The sequence below is a fragment of the Panthera uncia genome, chromosome A2, assembly GCF_023721935.1.
Source record: "Panthera uncia isolate 11264 chromosome A2, Puncia_PCG_1.0, whole genome shotgun sequence".
Lineage (NCBI taxonomy): Eukaryota > Metazoa > Chordata > Mammalia > Carnivora > Felidae > Panthera > Panthera uncia.
In genome coordinates, this window is record NC_064816.1 from 109,538,434 (window position 1) to 109,559,059 (window position 20,626).

The 20,626-nt window shown below is 38.7% G+C and overlaps 1 protein-coding gene across 1 annotated transcript in view; it reads left to right on the forward strand.

Annotated features, from left to right (window-relative positions):
• Window positions 1-20,626, forward strand: part of DNAH11 (dynein axonemal heavy chain 11) — a 357,765-nt gene that overhangs the window by 142,480 nt on the left and 194,659 nt on the right. Inside the window, exons 31-36 of the mRNA XM_049641609.1 lie at window positions 4,554-4,685; window positions 6,497-6,657; window positions 10,262-10,418; window positions 10,540-10,685; window positions 13,862-13,978; window positions 18,978-19,116. Coding sequence (XP_049497566.1) covers window positions 4,554-4,685; window positions 6,497-6,657; window positions 10,262-10,418; window positions 10,540-10,685; window positions 13,862-13,978; window positions 18,978-19,116 — 852 coding nt within the window. The remainder of the gene's footprint in view (window positions 1-4,553; window positions 4,686-6,496; window positions 6,658-10,261; window positions 10,419-10,539; window positions 10,686-13,861; window positions 13,979-18,977; window positions 19,117-20,626) is intronic.

Genomic DNA, 20,626 nt, shown 5'->3' on the forward strand with positions numbered 1-20,626 from the left:
AATTTCATCTACTTTTATGTCTTCTCCCTTTCTTTTGTAATATGCTCATGACTGTCATCTCCAGCCCAGACCTCTCCCCTCAGGCACAACCAAAAAGCATATTGGGCTTCTCCATTGAAAGTCTGATGGGCACATCAAGCCTACAACATTGAAAATATGTTCACTCTTCTTCTCAAACCTGCTTGTCTAATGTTCTCAAGCTCAGAACAAAGCACCAATGGCCTTCACCAGTTTCTTACCTAGAAGCCCATTTGACTCTGACTTTACCTACTGTCTAATCAACCACCAGATCTCTTCCGTTACCCTAAATATATCTGTTCTCGCTGCTTCCCTCACCACTTCGTTAATATCCTGGTTCCAGACACTTTTCTCACTTGGATGGCTCTGTCTCCCTCCCTCCTCTCCAGGGCTGTTTCTCTCTAGTCTTGTTTCCCTCCAATCCATCATCACAGGCAGAGAAATATTTTAAAAACAAATATCGAATTATTAGCACACTTCCTAGAACCCTTTAGCAACATCTTGTTGCCCTTGAAGTTCAGACCCTTCAATAAGCTGGCCAAGCCCTGTGTGTTTGGACCCCTCTTTCTCTATCATCTGTACCTGTGTGGTCTACCACACTCTGCCCTTCTCCCATGCTGCACTTCTTTAAGTTCCCTGACAGGGTCACCTGCCATGTGCTGGGTGTTCACATGGGTGCTTCTGGTGGCTTACTCCCTGCTTCTGTGGGTGGGCAGCCTTTGAGTTTTTACAACCTAAATTACACTCATCCCTTAAGTTTTAGCCAAAATACCCTTTTCTCTGAAATGTCTTTCCAAGCCCTTGATTAGGCAAGGCCCCTTTTCTGTGTGCCATTGTAGCTACTTCTTGTTCCAGCAAAATGATTATAGTTATTTACCTGCATTCTGCTTTGACCTGTAACCCCTGGAAACAGTAATCACGTTTGTCTTGCTGTGTGATTGAAAGAACAAAATTGTGCTTTGGTGCGTACTGTTGCTGTTCTTCGTTTGTTCATTTCTTCCTTCCTACATTCCTATAATGAGTGCGTACTGAGATGATGCCTTATGCTGGCCACTCTACCGGGTATGGGATTGTGGTAGTGAATAAGACATGTAAGGGCCTTGCTCCTTTAGAGCTTATAGTCAGGGGAGGAGTCAAATAGTAAATAAGGAAATAAGTAACTGAATGGTAGGATACTAGTAAGTACCACGAAGAAAAGAAAATAGGAACCTATAGAATAATGGGGTAGGGGATGATAGTAAATGGGATGACCAGGGAAGGCCAGTCTGATGAGGTGAGTTTGAAGTAAGATATGGATGATGACAGAAAGCCAGCTGCACAAAGATCAAAGGGAATATGTCCAGGCACAGGAAAGAAAGAGTTTCTGTGGCCATGAAGCAGCCGTGACAGAGGGACGTCAGGAAGGCCAGGCAGGCAGAGTGATGTGCGGTGGGAAACGAGTGGTGGCAGGTCCTAGAGGGCTTTGCACTCACGAAGAGGAGTTTGGATTGTATTGGAAGGAGGCTTCTCTCTGGTTCAGGATATATGCTCTATTATGCTCCAGCTAAAGCTAAGGTGTACGAGGAAAACAGCTGCTTGAGTTTCAAGATGAGGTATAGGCAGTTGACTTAAGGCAAACATCTGTGATCCTAGCAGAAACTCTTATAACACTGCTTTGAGCAAGGGCAAGAATAAGTGCTGATTACATGACAGGCTATATGTTTTCTTTTTTTTTTTTAATTTTTTTTTTAGCTTTTATTCATTTTTGAGAGCGATACAGTGTGAGTGGGGGAGGGGCAGAGAGAAGGAGGCAGAATCTGAACCAGGCTCCAGACTTTGAGCTGTCAGCACAGAGCCTGATGTGGGACTCGAACCCACCAACCGTGAGATCGTGACCTGAGCTGAAGTTGGACACTCAACCAACTGAGCCACTCAGGCACCCCAACAGGCTATATGTTTTTTAAAAGCTGCCAAGGTACATTTTATATGTCATGGGCCATAAACTTGTAGGTATTGATAATATGACCATCTAGTGATAGTGCCTGATGCTACCACCGAAATGATAGACCTTTTATAACTCTATTTTTGTGGGTACAGAATTTTATGGCTTAAAAAAGAGCATTGCTAGGAACGTTTAATCCCGAAAAATGTCAGATCCCCAACATAGGATGCTGAACAGATAATGTTGACGAGCTGTATTTTTAATCATCTTTCACTTGGATGAACTTTTGTTAAAAATGAATCAATAATGGAGAAATCACAGGTTGTAGGAGCCTCAGACAAGACAACACATGTGAAAGCACTTGAAATTATAAATGTTCTCACAAGGCATAAGTTATTATTACTGTCGTTACAGCCAATTCTTTTTAACCAAATACTGGAACTGGTATACAAGTTGAGACTTTAAAGACTGGCTGTCTCAACCGAGATGAGAAAATATGCAATGCCAAAACACCTCTTTTCTAACCAACATGCATATGAATTTTGTTGGTCAGCTTACATGTGCAGAGGCTAATAATGTACACGTATTAATCTACTCAGCAAAGACTGAGTACCTACTGTTTGACAGCTAGCCCCTTAGTGGCTCTGGGGATAAAGTCATGTACTAGACAGGCACACGTATGCCTTCATGGAACCTAAAATCCAGGGGATAGTGAACATGGTGTGTGTGAAATAATGATCACGTGTGCTTTTTTTTTTTTTTTTAAATAAAGTGGCCACATTTTATAGACGTAAACTATTAAAAGTAGATAAATGCTTATAAGGATGTTGTATATTGTGAATGTCTAAAGTAAATATTTTTTATTCCTTTGAACAAACTTTCCATTGGGTTTGATTTTGAATCCCTTTCAAAGACCTTTTTTTATAATAAAATTTTAAAAATGTTTATTTTCACAGAGAAAGCACAAGCAGGGGAGGGGCAGAGAGAGAGGGAGAGAGAGAATCCCAAGTAGGCTCTGCACTGTCAGTACACAACCCGACGTGGGCTCGAACTCACAAACTGTGCCATCATGACCTAAGCTGAAATCGAGTTGGACGCTCAACCACCTGAGCCACCCAGGCACCCCTGTCTTGAATGCCTCTTGCACAGTGGATTTCTCCACCTCAAAGTTGGTGGTGGGTTGGTCTTGCTGAGGCTGGGAGAGAAAATTTGTGTGATGTGACCAGTAAGAGCTCAGGCGTTGAAGGCATACTGTCTGGATTTGAAATACCCCTCCCCTGCTAATATGCTTGTGCCTCAGTTTCTTCATCTGCAAAGTTAGGATAGTAATAGATTTTTGCAAAGATTGAATCGAACAATGTGGACAATATGGTTTGTCAGTGCCTGGCACCTTGCACAATCTGATTTCATATAAACTGTGTGTTATGGTTATTACCTTTCGGCCTGCCTTCTCCATTCATAGTACAGTTACATAACCTTCTCCAGTTCAGCTGCACAGCGGGCTTGGGGAAGTCTGCAGTGTTGGCTGTTTTCTGGGATGTGTTAATAGTGCTGTAGGAAGCGTGTTTTTGACAGGAGGTCACAAAGGTTTGAGAGCCTCTGGTGATGTGTCATATTCACTCATTACCAACTCTCTCAGGAGCTCTAACGGTTTGTAATTGACTTTCCTTTGCGGGGCGAAAAAAAGGAAAAAGGGGACAGTATTATTTTACTCTGTTACCCTGGAATAAGGCAGAATTTGGCGGGGGTGGGGAGGCAAGGCTGGCTAATAAGCCTTGAATAAGGCAGACATGTTCTGAGTAAATAAATATGCTCACAAAATGACCGCTTAAGAGAGTAACTTTAATTTAGATTTGACACAATTAATGGTAAATATTTTATATCAGATCTAGTTTACACATGTATGTATACCCTCAAAAGTCTGAAACTGAAATAGTTTCACAAAACAATACACATTCTTTTGTAATGCAACATTTTCTATTCCATTCTCTTCCCTGTAATTCCATTTCATTCCCTTGCATTCTTTGGAAAGAGACCTGTAGTGTGAAAAATATTGATGTAAGAAATCACTGGACCTAATAAGAATAGGGATATGAGTAAGAAGAATTAAGTGGGATAGTCTTCCCCTATACGTCTTAAATATTTTCAAAGTAATTGTCCTATCCCTTACGCAAAAAACAAAACAAAAAACCCAAATAACCAAAACCACTTGTTATTTAGTTCTTACTATACTTTTACAGAGGTTAGCTCAATTTGACTTTTCAAATTTGTAATCTTTTCTATCCCAGCAAAGTTGTGGATTTATCATCATTAGGGCAGAAAGTCAGTGCAGTGCAGGCAGAAAACCTGGCTTCTACCTCTGGCTTTGTCATCACTCATGTTTGCCTGCCTTCTTGAGTCTCAGCTTAGGGTGAGAGGGGTGTTAAAATATTTATTGTATTTAAAGTAATTAATTTCATAACATCCCTTCCTTTCTCTTCTACTTTTAGGCTGTTTGAGGGCTAGCTGAGATACATACTTGAAACGGTTTTGTAAGCTAGTGTGCTCTTCACAAATTGGACTGTTGGATTCTATATTTGTAACGCTTATCTTCTCTTTACGAAATTTCTTGTAGATTTCTCAGTTGAATACACTGATAGCCCTTTTACTGGGAGAACTTCTACCTGGAGATAGGCAGAAGATCATGACAATTTGTACCATAGATGTCCATGCCAGAGATGTGGTGGCCAAACTTATTTCTCAGAAGGCAAGTTCATAGAAATTTCATGTATTGTGTGTTGTTTCCCAAAAGTGGTGTTTATTGTCAAGAGTACTTCCAAGAAAGGTGTTTTTTAAGTTGTATATTTTTAATTAGTTCTATGAATTTAGTTACACTTACTGTGAGTGACTTTGATTTAAGTAATTATCTTCATGAGAGTTATCCCAAGTCTTACACATCAGAGTTTTGCCAAGTCAGGAACCTCCAATCCATACCATCTCAAAAACTAACCTAGGATGTAAGAACCTCGTGGAGTCACCGTGTTCGTTTCCCTGTCTTCAGGCTTTTCTACACATCATCATCTTGGTCTGCTGGCCTGTGGTTTTCACCTCTCTGGCTTACCCAGCCAATAGCAAAAAGATTGTCATTTAAAACTTCTCTGTGTGCCTTTGATTAGTTTCCTTTGGAAGAAAGAGGAATATTGGTCACCCCCCCCCCCTTTTTTTTTTAAAGGCTAAATGACATTCTTTGCAGAAGTCACTTTCAGGGCATGAATATCCTTCTAACCTCTGTACAGAGCCTTTGTGTCTCCTAAATACTGGCACTGTTTCCTGTGAAAGAATTTTCTCAGCTTTTTGCTAAAATACATTTCTACTTAGAAACGTCACAAGTGTGCTTGTCTCCTGAACAACATTGGTGAATCATGCCTGTTGGCTACTTTCTCCTCACCCCTCTTTTGTCTGCTGGTGATGGCACTCTAAAGCAAGACCATTCCTTTTACAATATGAATGCATGTATGTATTTCGAAACATTTCCTGTTGTTTTCCTAGCTCTTTCTCAATTTATTAAAATCAAAGTGAATTTTCATTCTCTCCAGAAAGTGCCAGCGCTGCTTCTTTGTGTAAGCCATAAATGTAAAAAATACTTCTTCCAAGTTCAGGACCATCAGTGATATTGTGTAATTGCTAATCCAAAACTGATCCCCTCTACCACTTACCAGGTATTCTCATTTTGATAATGGACCATTGGTAACTATTCTTTGATTATGACCTTCCACCTTTTTACATACTTTATTATGTTTTTTCAGTGGTGATGGCTTACGGTAGGATGAATTGTGATTTAAAATATGTCCTTTGTACTCAAAGAGGTAAAGACTTTGTCTAATTTCTGATCATCTAATATATACAGTTGTACGATGTTGAGATGTATGTAGGCATCAGAACATTTAGTAGATAATAATTTTGGTAACTTAAATGGCTCCCAAGAAGTCCTAGGGTCACAAATGTATTGAAAGAGACTGGAATTGTTTTTTCAAATTGGAAAAAGAATGGATAGGATTAAGAAAAGAAAGAATGGCAATGAAAAAAAAATACTATGATTTAATTTAATGAAAAATGAAGTGGAAAATCTACTAAAAGCAAAACTGGCTTTAGAATGGACTTTGTTGAAAGTATAGTTTATTGATACCTCTGACATGAAGAAATTATGGTTTATATGTTTTACTACAGAGTGTATTTTTCCATCTGATTTCAATGATAAGAGTATAAAGTTAGAAAAGGGATCAAATCCCCTGGGCTGATTCATAAAAGGGGAAAAAAGCATTGCTTGAACAAATTGATGTTGTTTTACAGTAAAAGCCTTCTTAAAATGAAGGCTTTTATTACACATAGTTTTGATGAAGTATTGGACCATCTGCAGTTGTGATTTGCAATAGCCTGAAGAGATTGCTGTCTTGTGAGAATTTTTAGAGATAAAATGTGAATCAGCAGAACCGATTAGGTGAATAAAGTGTGTTTCCTCAAAACACACATTGTCCTTGTAATATCTTGTGATAGGTAATGATCTTGTGATGTTTTCAGGTTGTCAGTCCCCAAGCCTTTGCTTGGCTTTCTCAACTTCGTCACCAGTGGGAGGACTCCCAGAAACACTGCTTCGTAAATATCTGTGATGCCCAGTTCCAGTACTTCTATGAATATTTAGGAAACAGTCCTCGGCTAGTGATCACTCCTTTAACTGACAGGTAACAAAGATAAGTGGAAGTCAGCTGAGAAAAAGTGAACCAGAGTAGTCCCCTAGTGTGGGTAAGGGTGTGTGAGATGGAACAGAAAGGTGTGAGAGAAAATGATGAACAAACGTGGAAACTATGAAAACGTGTGTAAATGGGCTAATGGAGTCGCATGGTAGACATTGACTTTAGTTTGAGACAAGGTCAAGAGAACCAAATTAGAGAAGCAGAGATAGAGACACTGGATAGACAGATCATGAAATCATGACCAGATTAATATGGCAGAGGGCAGCCCTTGTGATCATTGAGTCCATTCTCTCCTGTTATCCATGGCTAACATTCTGATTCCAGGGTTTGTAACTGCCTCCCACAATTGCATCCCTTTATGGAAAGTGTAAACATAGGAATTGCCTACATTCAGATTAATTTTTGAGGGATTACCTACAGTGAAGAAAAGAAAAGTGGGAACATAGGTCCATGAAATGGTTTAACAAACACTTAGGAAATACTGTGCTGAGCGCTTTTCCAGAATTAATTAAAGAGACAGGGGTCCTGCTCTCATAGAATGCACTTTCTCGTTGACTGTGGCATGTGAATGGCTGGGAATGAGGAGGAACAATAATCAAATTAACAGAGTTATTTTAGGTGGTAATATATGGTAAAACAAAAATGAAATAGGGTGATATGTTAAAAAGCATTTTGAATGGAGAGTCCACTATAGATTGGGTAAGGGGATATTTGAGTTGGGACGTAAATGACAAGTAGGAACTAGCTATGCAAACATCCTAAGGCAGAAAGTGACAGGCAGAGACAAGTGCACAGTTTCTAAGATGAGAAAGACATCAGCCCGTTCAAGAGATAAACACAGAGCCAATATGGCTCAAGTAGGTCAAAGGGGAGGGGATTACCATTATTAAAAGTTCATTGCCACTTGACTTTATGTCAATATATACATACCGTCAGAATGTTGTAGGTAAGGATAAGCCACTTTGGCACGAAATTCCGTAGTAGTATTCCATCCTCTGTTGAATTACTTGGTGAGAGAAAGCACGTATATTCATGGGCATTCGTGAAAGAGGAAAGACACCTCAAAATCACAAGAGTGTTCCTACTTTTCCAGTTTCACCATACATACAGTTTATCTGGGAATGAAAGCATAGGCGTTTTTTTTTTCTGGGCTCCTGGGTGTCTCGGTTGAGCATCTGACTTCAATTCAGGTCATGATCTCACATTTGTGGGTTCGAGCCCCACATCAGGCTCTCTGCTGACAGCTCAGATCCTAGAGCCTGCTTTGGATTCTCTGTCTCCTTCTCTTTCTGCCCCTCCTCTGCTTGCACTCCGTCCCGCTCCATCTCTTAAAAAAAAAAAAAAAAAAAAGGAAGAAAAGAAAAAAAAAAAGACAGTGTCAGCAGTTTTAAATATGTCAGTATGTCAGTAAAGCTGGCTTGTGTTGATGGTCTTAGGAAGTCCGTGAAATACTTGCACTAGCTTTGTGATTATTCTTGGTGTATTAATCTGCTCCTGATTTCATCACTGATAAATTGTAATTCTGTTTTTCTAATTCAGTTCTCTTTAACTTGTCTCTAACTAAAACTCTGTTTGCTATCTTAACTGGTTAATTTATGTACTTCTTTCAGTGTGAGAGATTAAAATTTGTATCTTGACAAAATCACTTGAGAGTAGTCAAAACTTCAAATGCTAAAAGTCTACTATATATGTGCCATTATAAATAAAGATGAGAAGAAGGGAAGCACAGGGTGTAGGAGAAGATGGGAAGAGACACTTCAGAGTGTGCCAGTAAGTGAGGACTAATAGCTTATTAACTTTTTGATTAAAAAAAAAATCACTATGTGGTTTATTTGCAGCTTAAAAGGAAGCTGAATGTTCATTTTGATAGAGTGAATGGTGCTGTGTAAGATGTTCACTTGGTGAACATTTCTTTTCCATTACATTTTTTGGGTTGTTTACTAATTGTTTACATTAACACAATGTTGCCTTCCAAACATGCTCATTACATCTCGTATGATGTTGATCTTCCCCTTGTGTGTGGTAGGCAGGGCAGTCAACCTCCACAACAGTTCCTGCTTCCCTACGTGGGCAGGTTCAGAGACGTAGGTCAACCAGCTTGTAACTGAGAGACCTGGGCTGGAGTGCAGGTGGACTGGGTAGGAGTGTGAAAGATAAGCCGTTACAGAGAGACCCAAAACATAATGAGGTCAAGTCCATGGAGGCAGATGTGTCACTTGCATAAGTAACAGTCCAGAGGAGAGGAGCTCAGTAGTACAGGCTGGCAAGTGGCCAACATGCCAAACAAGACTTCCGCCTTTGTTTTGGCAAGTGAAAGAAGGCTAAAAGATCTAGAAGGAGCTGTTGTGGGATTTCTCTACAGCATTTCAGCACACAGTGTGTTCATTGGAGTTTGGTCACTTGGCTGCTCCTGGCTGGAGGGTGGGGGGAAATCTAGTTGGAGCAAATAGCCACATGTCCAACCAAAACTTGGAACCATGAGAGAAGATTATTAGCAGATAGTCTGCAGTATAAAAAAATACTGTAATTCCTAGTTCAGAGGTCTTTGCTTTCCATATTCATTGTAAGATGTGCTTAAACATGTGATGACCGTAAAATATAGATACACTTTACATTTGCATAAGTAATTGCTTCTGTTTGCCTAGCACTCTGAATTTTTTAAGGCATCTATCTTTGGCATTTTTAATGAATCCGTACAATAAATTCCTCATATTACAGAGGCACGTTGTAATATGAAATGAGAGGCACATTGATGTCAAAAGACTTATTTAAAATTAACATCTGATGATTGGCAAAGTAGACCCTAGTCCCTTGACTACAGATGTCCATGTGTATGTCTTTCTATTAGGTCCACTGTCTGTAGTAAGACAGAAGTAATTTATGAAAACCTCATGTTAGATCCTTGCTATTTGTTAGTTTTTCTTCTTTTACAAGTATTAAATTCTGTCTTTGTATAATTCTCCTCAGCCAGAGAACCTCTGAATCTTTCCTGTAAAAATAGGTATTATCATAATCTAAATGCATGTAGCAACATGTTCAAAATGAATTCCTGATATATATTTTAATGTAACAAATTTTGTTTTGTGTAGTTGCTTTATATATTGAAATACATATATATTTGCATACTTTACATTTATATATATTTACGTATCTCATCTTTTAATGTATTCATTAAGTATCAGTTTAATGAAGTCAGTGTTTAATTCATCACCAAGATTTCTGTTTTTCTTTTATAAACAATAGTTTTGAGACGTTGTCTGACATCAATAGTATCTCTACCTAGACATATCAGAAATTCAATGGCATTACAAATCAAGTGTTATTTGTATTGATACACAGCTCTTAGAAAATAAGAAAAAGCAATACATGCTTTATTTTTTTTAAGTAGCCAACCTAAAATTAAATTTGATATAAATTATTATTCTGACTCTTGTTATTGCCACGAGCAAATCCTAGGTATATTAATATTGATTGTTATGACCATATTGTAGAGCCTGACTTCTTAAACTAAAAAAACAAAGTTGTATTCTCCATTATGTTTTCTAGAAATATGATATCAGCCTGTAACATTGGTATTTTTTGTTATTGAAAGGTGTTACATCACTTTAACTCAATCACTTCATTTAACCATGAGTGGAGCCCCAGCTGGCCCAGCAGGTACAGGAAAAACAGAAACCACCAAAGATCTTGGACGTGCCCTTGGCATGATGGTTTATGTATTCAACTGTTCAGAGCAAATGGACTACAAAGTAAGATAGTCATAAAATGTTATATTCTGACAATATTATTTATTCCTGATTTGGAATGATTGAAACTAATAGCTCAAAACCTTCTTCTGTTAAATTCTCAATGGCTCGCTCTGTGATTTAGTCCATAGGAAATATCTATAAGGGATTGGTGCAGACAGGAGCTTGGGGCTGCTTTGATGAATTCAATCGAATTTCTGTGGAGGTTCTGTCAGTGGTGGCAGTGCAAGTGAAAATGATACATGATGCCATCAGAAACAGGAAAAAGAGGTGAGTAGCGCCTGGCTTCTTTCTCTTTACGGATACAAAGAGAAACATAAAACAGTGAAGCAAACCTCATCTTCTTCGCTTGCTGCCTATCTGCGTCTTGTAAAATGGATAAAAGCAAACCTCATCTTCTTCGCTTGCTGCCTATCTGTGTCTCGTGAAATGGATAAAATAAGAGGAACTGGTTTATTTTGAAGAATGATTTTGAATAACCTCCTATTTTTGTTAGCGGTTTTTAATTGTTGAATGCAACAAAGGTGTACTACATTTATACGTAAAAAAAAAAAAAAACCCCTCTTGATGATGCTAAATCCACTTAGCAGTTCTCCGTTCTGTTCTAACTTGACCTTCTGTTTGCACTGGACACAATCGGTCCCTCCATTCTGCCGGACACGCTTCTTCACATTGGTTCCAAGACACCACCATCCTCCTGGTTTTTTCCCAGCTTCAGGGATGCCCCTGGGCTGATTTCTTCTCATCTACAAAATCAGAAAAAGTATAGAAACTATCTTACTGATCATCGTGGTGACTAAATGCAGAGCCCTGGGACAAGTGTCTGGCACATAGCCCTGTATCAGTGTTTGCTGTTATTTTTTGTTATTATTTTCTGACCTATCAGTACTAGGTGTCACAAGGCTCAATCTTTGGGTCTCATTCCCTTGGTAATTCCACCCAGTCATGTGGCTTTGAGAACCATCTGTCTGCTGGTGGCTGCTGGGTGCCCAGACTTCCTTTCTCTGATACCTTGACCTCCAAAGACAGTGCCTGTTGGAGCATCTCAGGACTCCACTTGCTGCCCCATAGGCCTTTTATATTTAATAGATGCAAAATCAAAATCCTGGTGTCTCCACCAACACTGCTTGCTCAATGTTCCATCACAGCAGAGTACACACTACGCTCTGCTCGTTAACTCGGTGACTCCAAAAAACTTCCCAGATATATCCAGAGCCTAACAGCGTCTCAACATGATGCCACATTCTAAAAGACAAAACATGACTGGCACTTGGGGACTGATGGCTTAATTTGAGAAGTTAGTATTATAGTGGTTTCCTTTATAACATTTGTTTGTGGTTTTCTTTGCACTATTTTTTGTATACAGGGAAATCTCATTTTATCTGGCCTACCCACTTACTCGCACTCCTTAGGGCATTTTGCTCAGCTAGCTGTCTTATCCATAGGGACGGTTCAATCTCCCAGTGAGGGAAAGCCCCTGGAAACTGTGACTCTATTATAGAAGTTTTCACTTACTGTATATGACATCTAGAAATTCCCACCTCTTAAAAAACCTCTCAGTGCTTCTATCGTATGGCTCTGGGATACCACTTGACTATGACCACATGTCTGCTGCCTTACCTGCCCCTACTCTAAGACCATGTTAGAGAAGATTAGATTCTTTCCTTTTTGACTCCCCCTGCCCAGATGTATTTCATTTAGTTTTTAGTCAAAATCTTATTATTTGATGTAACCCAGATGTCATTTGAGACCATCCATTCTTTACTTTTTTTTTTTTTTTTTTTTAACATTTACTTATTGTTGAGAGACAGAGCATGAGCAGGGGAGGGGCAGAGAGAAGAGAGGAAGACACAGAATGCGAAACAGTCTCCAAACTCTGAGCTGTCAGCACAGAGCCGGGTGCGGGGCTCGAACTCACAAACCGTGAGATCATGACTTGAGCCGAAGTCAGACACTTAACTGACTGAGCCACCCAGGTGCTCCGAGGCCATCCTTTCTTAAGGAGATTTAGATAACTGATCCGTGCAAGGATTTCTGGATACTCCTAACTATACTTACTGGTAGTTTCTTCTTTGTCCATGTCTCTGTGTATGTAAGTTGTACCTGTTTGTCTCAGGCTGGCCCATGGACAGACGGCTAGTCTTCTTGATGTTTTCATGAATTATTACATGCTCTTTATATTCAAGAATTTAAGAGGTGGAACCATGCCTCAACAACAAAGCCTATGCGCATCTTGCTGGCTCTACCCCCTCAAAGTCTATACCCTTCACTGTGGCTATCCCTGCTGTATCACGGGAGAGCACGCAGGGGCCCTTTTACAGCAGCTCCCTCTCTGTGAGTGGCCCTGTCAGGCTTCTCTGCCTTCCCTGGCCTGATATGCTGGGATTGAAGATTTCTCCCTTATTACCTTGGCTATACAAAATCCATCTTCTCTTAGTTATCTAGTATCTGAGAAGCTCTTAGTCCTAAAATCTGTGTCTCTTTTCCCTCTCCCTTGTGTGAGGTAGGCCCAGCTCCTCGACTACTCTAGCCCTTGCCTTTTTCAACAAGAGAGAGCACTTTCTCTTTTACCATCATTTGAAAGTTTCCTTCTACTGTCCTTCACTTTGGCTCCTCTGGCTCTTGCCTGTTTCGTTGCTCTGGCCATCAACAGCCTAACTAGACCCTTGCAGATCTTTCTACACATCTTTTGCCTCTTCTCCAATGCATTTAAGTGATGAGAATAGCGATAGTCATAGCTAACATCTGTTGAGTGTGTACCATATTCTAGGCATTGTCCTCTTAGCCATTTATACGTATAATCTCTTTTAATCCTCATATGATCCAGTAAAGTAGATAATATTATCACCACCCCCTTTCCTTTTTATGAGATGAAGGAATTGGAACACACCTAAAGTGATAGAGCTGCTCTCTGAACACTCACAATCTGGCTCCACAGATAGCTTTCCTAGCCACCACACTATTCTGCCTCTCCGTGGTAGTCAGTAGATATTTGCTGAATAAATGGGAGGCAGTGAAGGAGGAAGGTGAGTAAATAGACTTAATAAAGGTGGAACAAAGATGCCACTTTGTCCTCTTAACATGGATATTTTCTGTCTTTGCAACGTCCCATTCAAGGAATTGCAGCCCATGTTGAAGGCAAAAATGACATCCCATTTCGATGATTCAGTAGCCAAGTCCTCATTTTTATATTCCAGCATATATGGCCATGCTAAAATATAAAACAATACTTCCCATATTTGTAACTCTTTGCGGGGAAGGGAGTGTATTTTTAATAAACATGCTTCAAAGATTTCCAAAATTGTATGCATATGAATTGTAAAGAAAATCACCCAGAATCAACAGCTGCCTAATAAGAATTTGCATTTTGCAGTGGTGTGCATTTGTCATTGTGTATTCACATTCAATGAGCACGTTTAATTCCATCAACATTCTTCTTACGGTAGATTTGTATTTCTTGGGGAAGCCATCACACTGAAGCCATCAGTTGGAATATTTATTACGATGAACCCAGGATATGCTGGTCGAACTGAATTACCGGAAAATCTCAAAGCTCTTTTCAGGCAAGTGTTAAGCTTTGTGGTTTAGCATCTGGAGCACTCATGCCACCTAATGTTGCTGGTTTGCACTGTTAAATGATTTGCTTTTACTTGAGAATTCCTGTGGAAAACCCCTTATTATTGCTTTGGGATTCCTGATAGAACTTCCATCATGATAAGTTTAACTCTTTTGAAATATGAAGCCAGAACTTAAAATCATTACTTAAAAGTTGCATGGTACGTTCGAACATTGAATACTAGCTCTTTTATAAGGATGTCTTTATTATAAACAAAGTTTTTTTATTAGTTACAGAATATGTGGAAAATACAGAAAAGGATAAAGAAAAGGTTACAGCTTTACCACCCAGAAGTGGTAATTGTTTCCTTTTTTTGGCCTCTTTTATAATTCAGATTTTATGAAGTTAAGATATTATTTTAGGTATGATTTTTATTTAGTTCTTATTTAATATTTTGACATAAGTAGTTTATTGTATTATTGGAAATTCCTTGGAAATGCTATTTTATGTAGCTTCAAAACAGTCTCTTTCACGGCTTATCCATAATTTTCTTCACTGTTCCCTATTGTCTGACCTGAAGGGTTTGTGTTTTTCTTTGCAGTTTTTTATGATCATAAAACAGACTATAAATATCTCTTCACATGAAGAGTTACCCTATTTCAGATTATTACCCAGAATAGATTTGTACATGTAGAATTACCTGGTGAATGAATAAAATACCTATCGACGACCTGCCTTCCAAAAATATTTTACCAATATATACACTTATTAACAGTCTGTCAGAGAAGCTGTACTGTATCTGAACCAGTTGTGTTTCTCTCCTATTTTAAATCACCTTTGTTCAGGTATAATTTCATGTAATAAATTGCATGCATTTAAGGGTACAGCTTGTGAAAACATTTACCACAATCAAGATATGGAATATTTCCAACCCCTGGAAGCGGTGCCTCTTTGACGTTAATCCCCCATACAACAGATGTGTCTTCTGTGGCTCTAGGTTAAATTTGCCTTTCCTAGAGTTCATGTTCTGTACTCGTTTGTACTCGTCTGTGTTAGCTTCTTTCCTTGAATGATAAGGTTTGGGGATTCCTCCAAGTTGAGGAGATCAGTAGGTCTTTTGTAGGTGATTAGTATTCTGTTGTAGAGACATATTACAACCTGTTTATCCATACACCAGTTGATGGACATTTGAGTTTCCAGTTCAGGGCTCTTATGAATAAAGCTGCTATGAACAGTCCTCTACAATCTTTGTGTGAACATATATCTTCTTTTGGGTAAATACCTATGAAGGAAAGTCTCATGGCAAATGTGTGTTTGACTGTATTAGAATCTGCCAGTTGGGTTTCCAAGATGGTGGGACTATTTTACAGTCTCACCATCAGTATATGAGAATTTCGATTGCTCTACGTCCTTACCAAGTTGTAGTCCATCTAATAGATACGTGGAGGTATGTCATTGTCGGTTTAGTCTGCTGCATTTGCATGATGGATCATGATTTGAACATCTTTGAACTTACTGGCCATTCCCTTCACTTTTTTGAAGAGCTGTATTGTGTATGCTTCCTTTGTTAAATTCATATATTGCAAATACTTCACTCTTAATTTGTGGCTTGCCTTTTAATTTTCTTAATGGTGTCCATTTTAAATGTCCATTAAAATTTTTTTTTTAATTTTTATTTATTTTTGAGAGAGAAAGAGAGAAACAGAACGTGAGCGGGAGAGGGGCAGAGAGAGAAGGGGACACGGAATCTGAACTGGGGACCGTGAGATGGTGACCTGAGCCGAAGTCGGACGCTTAACCGACTGAGCCACCCAGGCACCCCTAAATGGTGTCCATTTTGAATGAGATGGAATACAGTTTATCAATTTTTTTTTAAATATGCTAGTTAAGAAAGTTTTACTAGTCCCAAGTTGCAAAAATTTTCACAGGTTTTCTTCCAGAAGTTTTGTGGTATTGTCCTTTTTCTGTTAAGGTGCTAGATTATATTGATTGATGTTTTCCATTGCTAAACAGTTCTCTAACGCTGCATTCCTGGGATAAACTCTACTTAGTCAGGAGATACTATTTTTTATATTTATTTTGCTGGACTCAACATGCTACTATTTTGTTAAGGATTTTTAAAAAAAATTTTTTTCTAACATTCATTTTTGAGTGACAGAGACAGCGTGTGAGTGAGGGAGAGGTAGCGAGAGGTGGAGACACATAATCTGAAGCAGGCTCCAGGCTCTGAGCTATCAGCACAGCACCCAACCTGAGGCTTGAACTCGCAGACTGTGAGATCATGACCTGAATTGAAGTCGGAAACTTAACCAATTGAGCCACCCAGGCGCCCCTGTTTTGTTAAGGATTTTTAAATCCACACCATGAGGGATATTGATCTATAGTGTCCTTTCTTGTAGTATCTTTATCTTGTTTTGACATTAGGGTATGCTGTCCTCATGAAACTAGTTGGCAAATGCTCCCTTTCCTATTTTGTTGAGAGTTTGTGTGGAATTGGTATTATTTACCCCTCATTTTATTTTATTTTTTTATTTACCCCTTAAATACAGGATAGAATTAATCAGTGAAGCCATCTGGGCCTGGGTTTTTCTTTGTGGGAGTTTTTTGGGGGTTTTTTGTTCATTTTTTTTCATTTACCCCTTAAATACAGGATAGAATTAATCAGTGAAGCCATCTGGGCCTGGGTTTTTCTTTGTGGGAGTTTTTTGGGGGTTTTTTGTTCTTTTTTGTGTGTGTGATAGACTCAACTTCTTTGATATGGAGCTATTCAGATTTTTTATTTCTTAGTTTTTGGTATTTTCCATCTTTTAAGAAGTCTTTCTACATTAGCTAGATTATTGAATGTATTGGCATTTATTTGTTCATAATATTCCTTTATTATCTATAGTGACATCTTCAGTCCATGTCTTTTATGGGTAATTTGTGTCTTCTCTCCTGTTTTTGCTTTTTTGAGCTAGAGGTTTATCAGTTACATTTTCAAGGATTCTTTGGTGTTCACAGTATGTATTATTATTCAGTGTCTGCCTTCAAAATGATAGGCTATTTAACATATGAGGTAAGAACCTCTATAGTTTTTAGTGTGATTTCTTTCCCTTCTTTTAAACTTGAAATTTGCTTGTCCATCTGTCTAGATATTTAATCATGTTTCATTTGTATTTTCTTCTAATTTTTATAGTATGACTTTTTAAATGTACTTTATTTGTCGAGAACTTCTTTTGGTTGGTAACATGAGTATTTAAACAGAATTCTTTTCCCAAATAGTCAATTAGTCCAGCATGCTTTATTAAATGTTTTTCTTTCTTCATAAAACAGCTTGCCTAGCATAGCGGCTGTATGATGTCTATTTTTTAAAAAAAATAATTTTAGACACCATCTATCCTTAGAAACGTAATGATTGTAGAATACTTGGATTTGAAAATGGTACATCTTTCCAGTATTTTTACATTTGTATCCCAGTTCATCTCCTGCATGTTTTCATTTGGGTCTCAAAATCTGAAATTGTTTTGTGCCGTGTTCGTAAATTGCGTCTAATGAAGTAGAGCCTCATTTATGTTGCGGTGCCCGTACTCACGTCAGCAAAGTTTGAAGGCCAGTTTGGATGACGCAAGTAGCATTCATGAGTGGAGGAGGCTCAGGCTACTATGCCTGAGCCCTGAGAGCGTCCTGATGCCACCACTGACCTGCCTTGGGGCTGAGCATATGTGCTTGCCCTTCTCAGAACCTTAGTCTGCACTCCGCAAAATACTGATGAGGAGAGGAGCCACTTCGTAGACTTGTGACAATTAAGGGAGAGAGTGCATGAAAAGCTTTTCATGCTCTGTATGGCATGAAGAAAGTGCTAAGTAAAAAAAGTTGTCAATATTAACGTATGTACCACACAAGTCAACTCATTGCCTTTTCTGTCGTGTCCCCTCTTTACTGTTCATCTTTAGTATTTCTATCCTATGATAAGAGGATAGAAAAAGGGGAAAGTGTGGGTGTAATTTAAATAGGAGAAATAGTCACGGCATAGATCCAAAGAAAACTTAGGAATGTTTAGGGTGAAAACCTAGATATGCACACTCTAGACTGTAATTATATTTATAAAAGCAGGTGGAGGAACGCTTTGGACTGTGTACTTGAAGAATTCTAAAATAGCAGGCTTATTTACTTATTTGGTTCCTTTTTTGCCCTTCAGTTGAATAGAATGTTTTCAGATGTTGCTGTCCAGGGCAGTGGTCTTTGGGGAGGACTTTGTGGAACTTCCCCTCCAAGAAGGGGAGTTAAACGTTACGTTTTGGTAAATTTTTATCTTAAAAGTGTAACCAAGCTGGCCTGAGGCAGTGGCCTGCTAGAAAGAGCCTGTACCAGCTTGAAAGCACTGATGGTTAAATTTTCATGAATTCTACAAGCACAGCCACTAATGGAAAACTTAATTATATAAACATTTGATTATATTTAAAACAAAAGTGATAAATACTCAGAACGCATCACTATTTCAGTCATACCGATGCGCTTCGATCCTTTATATCTGCTTTGTCTGCTTGGTGGTGTGCTACTGCACATCTCTTCCCAGGCCCACATTTAGTAGTATGTTGATAGATTGAAGTTAGCCATGGTGCAGGTGTTTATTCTGTGGAAACCCGCAAATGCTATTTTTGGAGAGCCAGTCATTAAGCATTTACTAGCTCAGCACAGGCCACAGGTAAAGGTGGCCTCTAGCCCCGAGTATCACTCAGTTTTCTACAGTGATGACTTACTTATAGGAGAATATACCACAGATGTTCCTTAAGCTCTTACTCCCATCCTTCTGTCATTTCCAGACATTCCGTCTTTTTCTATGTATCTAGTAACTGATGGACATTTTTTAGTTGAAGCAGAGGGTCTTGTTAGCTCTGATGGACAGAGGTAATTGTGAACTGCTTCAGAATGGAGAGAATGTTGGTACAAATTAATCATTTGATTTCAGCCATCTGTACATATTACCTTAGAACGTTTTAAAACTAAATTTCGTATTTCCTTTTTAGACCCTGTGCCATGGTGGCGCCTGACATTGAGCTAATCTGTGAAATCATGTTAGTTGCTGAAGGCTTTGCAGACGCGCGTTCACTAGCCCGCAAGTTCGTGACATTGTACACACTCTGCAGGGGGCTCCTCTCCAAGCAGGTGAGGGGTTTTTTGTTCTCTTTCCTAGGTTTGTACATCCCATTAAAACTGCTTTTGACAGGGGCCCCTGGGTGGCTCAGTCGGTAAAAGCGGCCGACTTCAGCTCAGGTCATGATCTCGTAGTCCGTGAGTTCGAGCCCTGCATCGGGCTCTGTGCTGACAGCTCAGAGCCTGGAGCCTGTTTCAGATTCTGTGTCTCCCTCTCTCTGACCCTCCCCTGTTCATGCTCTGTCTCTCTCTGTCTCAAAAATAAATAAACGTTAAAAAAAATTTTAAAAAAAACTGCTTTTGACAGATAGATGCTGGGTACTTTATCACTCACATTACAGTTAGACCTTTTAGAGTAATTTTGTATTTTCCATAAAATTTTGCAAATCTTTATTTTAGTATTTGTAATATTCTTTTTCTGATTTTAAACATGAGACATTTTAAGTTCTATGTACAATTGTCAGTGGGCTCTGTGATCGTCTTTAACTCTCACCAATGTTATAATTGTTCATGGAATTTTATGCTGCCTGCTTTGTTGGTGAGAATATTATTTTCTAGTGAGAGACGGCAAGAGTGTTTATAAGAATCAGAAGAGGTAAAGCTGATTTTCCAAAGAACCCTTCAAGAAATGTTAAATGAAAATTTTTCTCATTTGGTGGTAATCCCTTATTTGAAGGTGGGTTTGTTATTTGTTTTTACATTTGGTGTGTGATTCCCTAGTCTCTGAAGTGGGTCAGACCTGTTTTTGGTTTTGTTGTGTTTTTGGTTTTTTTTTTTTTTTGTTTTTTTTTTTTTTTGGAGTATAGCTGATGCTCATTGATGTTAGTTTCAGGTGTATGGCACACTGATTGGATACCTCTGTACATTATGCTATGCTCACCACAAGTGTGGCTCCCATCTGTCACCATACAAGGCTGTTACAGTACCATTGACCATATTCCCTGTGCTGTACCTTTTATTCCTGTCCAGTAGCTAGCTTCTTGCTGTTTCACTGAAGTTGCTGAGGAGCTACACAAATTATGTATGTATCAGCCTCATTATTTTTAAATTCAGCTTTGTGGTCACCTTTGACCTCACTTTTTCGATGACTTTTCATTAATTCCTGGTGACATTATTTTGCAGCTTTTCTGGCATGAAAGTATTAAAATGCCACAGTTAGAGCCACATAGTTACCTGTACTGACAGATGTACTTATTTGAAATTACCTGTCGTTAAGGTGGAATTTGGACTCTGAGAGTGAAATTGATGTTGTCCTTTAATATGTAAATTTACATTCTGGGGGGAAATCCTAGCAAATTTAACAACATGGAAAAATGTTTATGACAGTGTTCTATATAAAAAAAGCAGCATGCCAAACTAGATACGATCTACAACTTGCATTTATTTTACACTTAGACTGTATGTATTATATAAAGTAACTGGGAAGTACATAGTGATTTTTAATTTTTGTCTCTGGGTGATAATACTGTGAGTATTTTTTATTTTTCTCCTTGTTTGTGGTATCCTTCTTATTTTTTTGAGG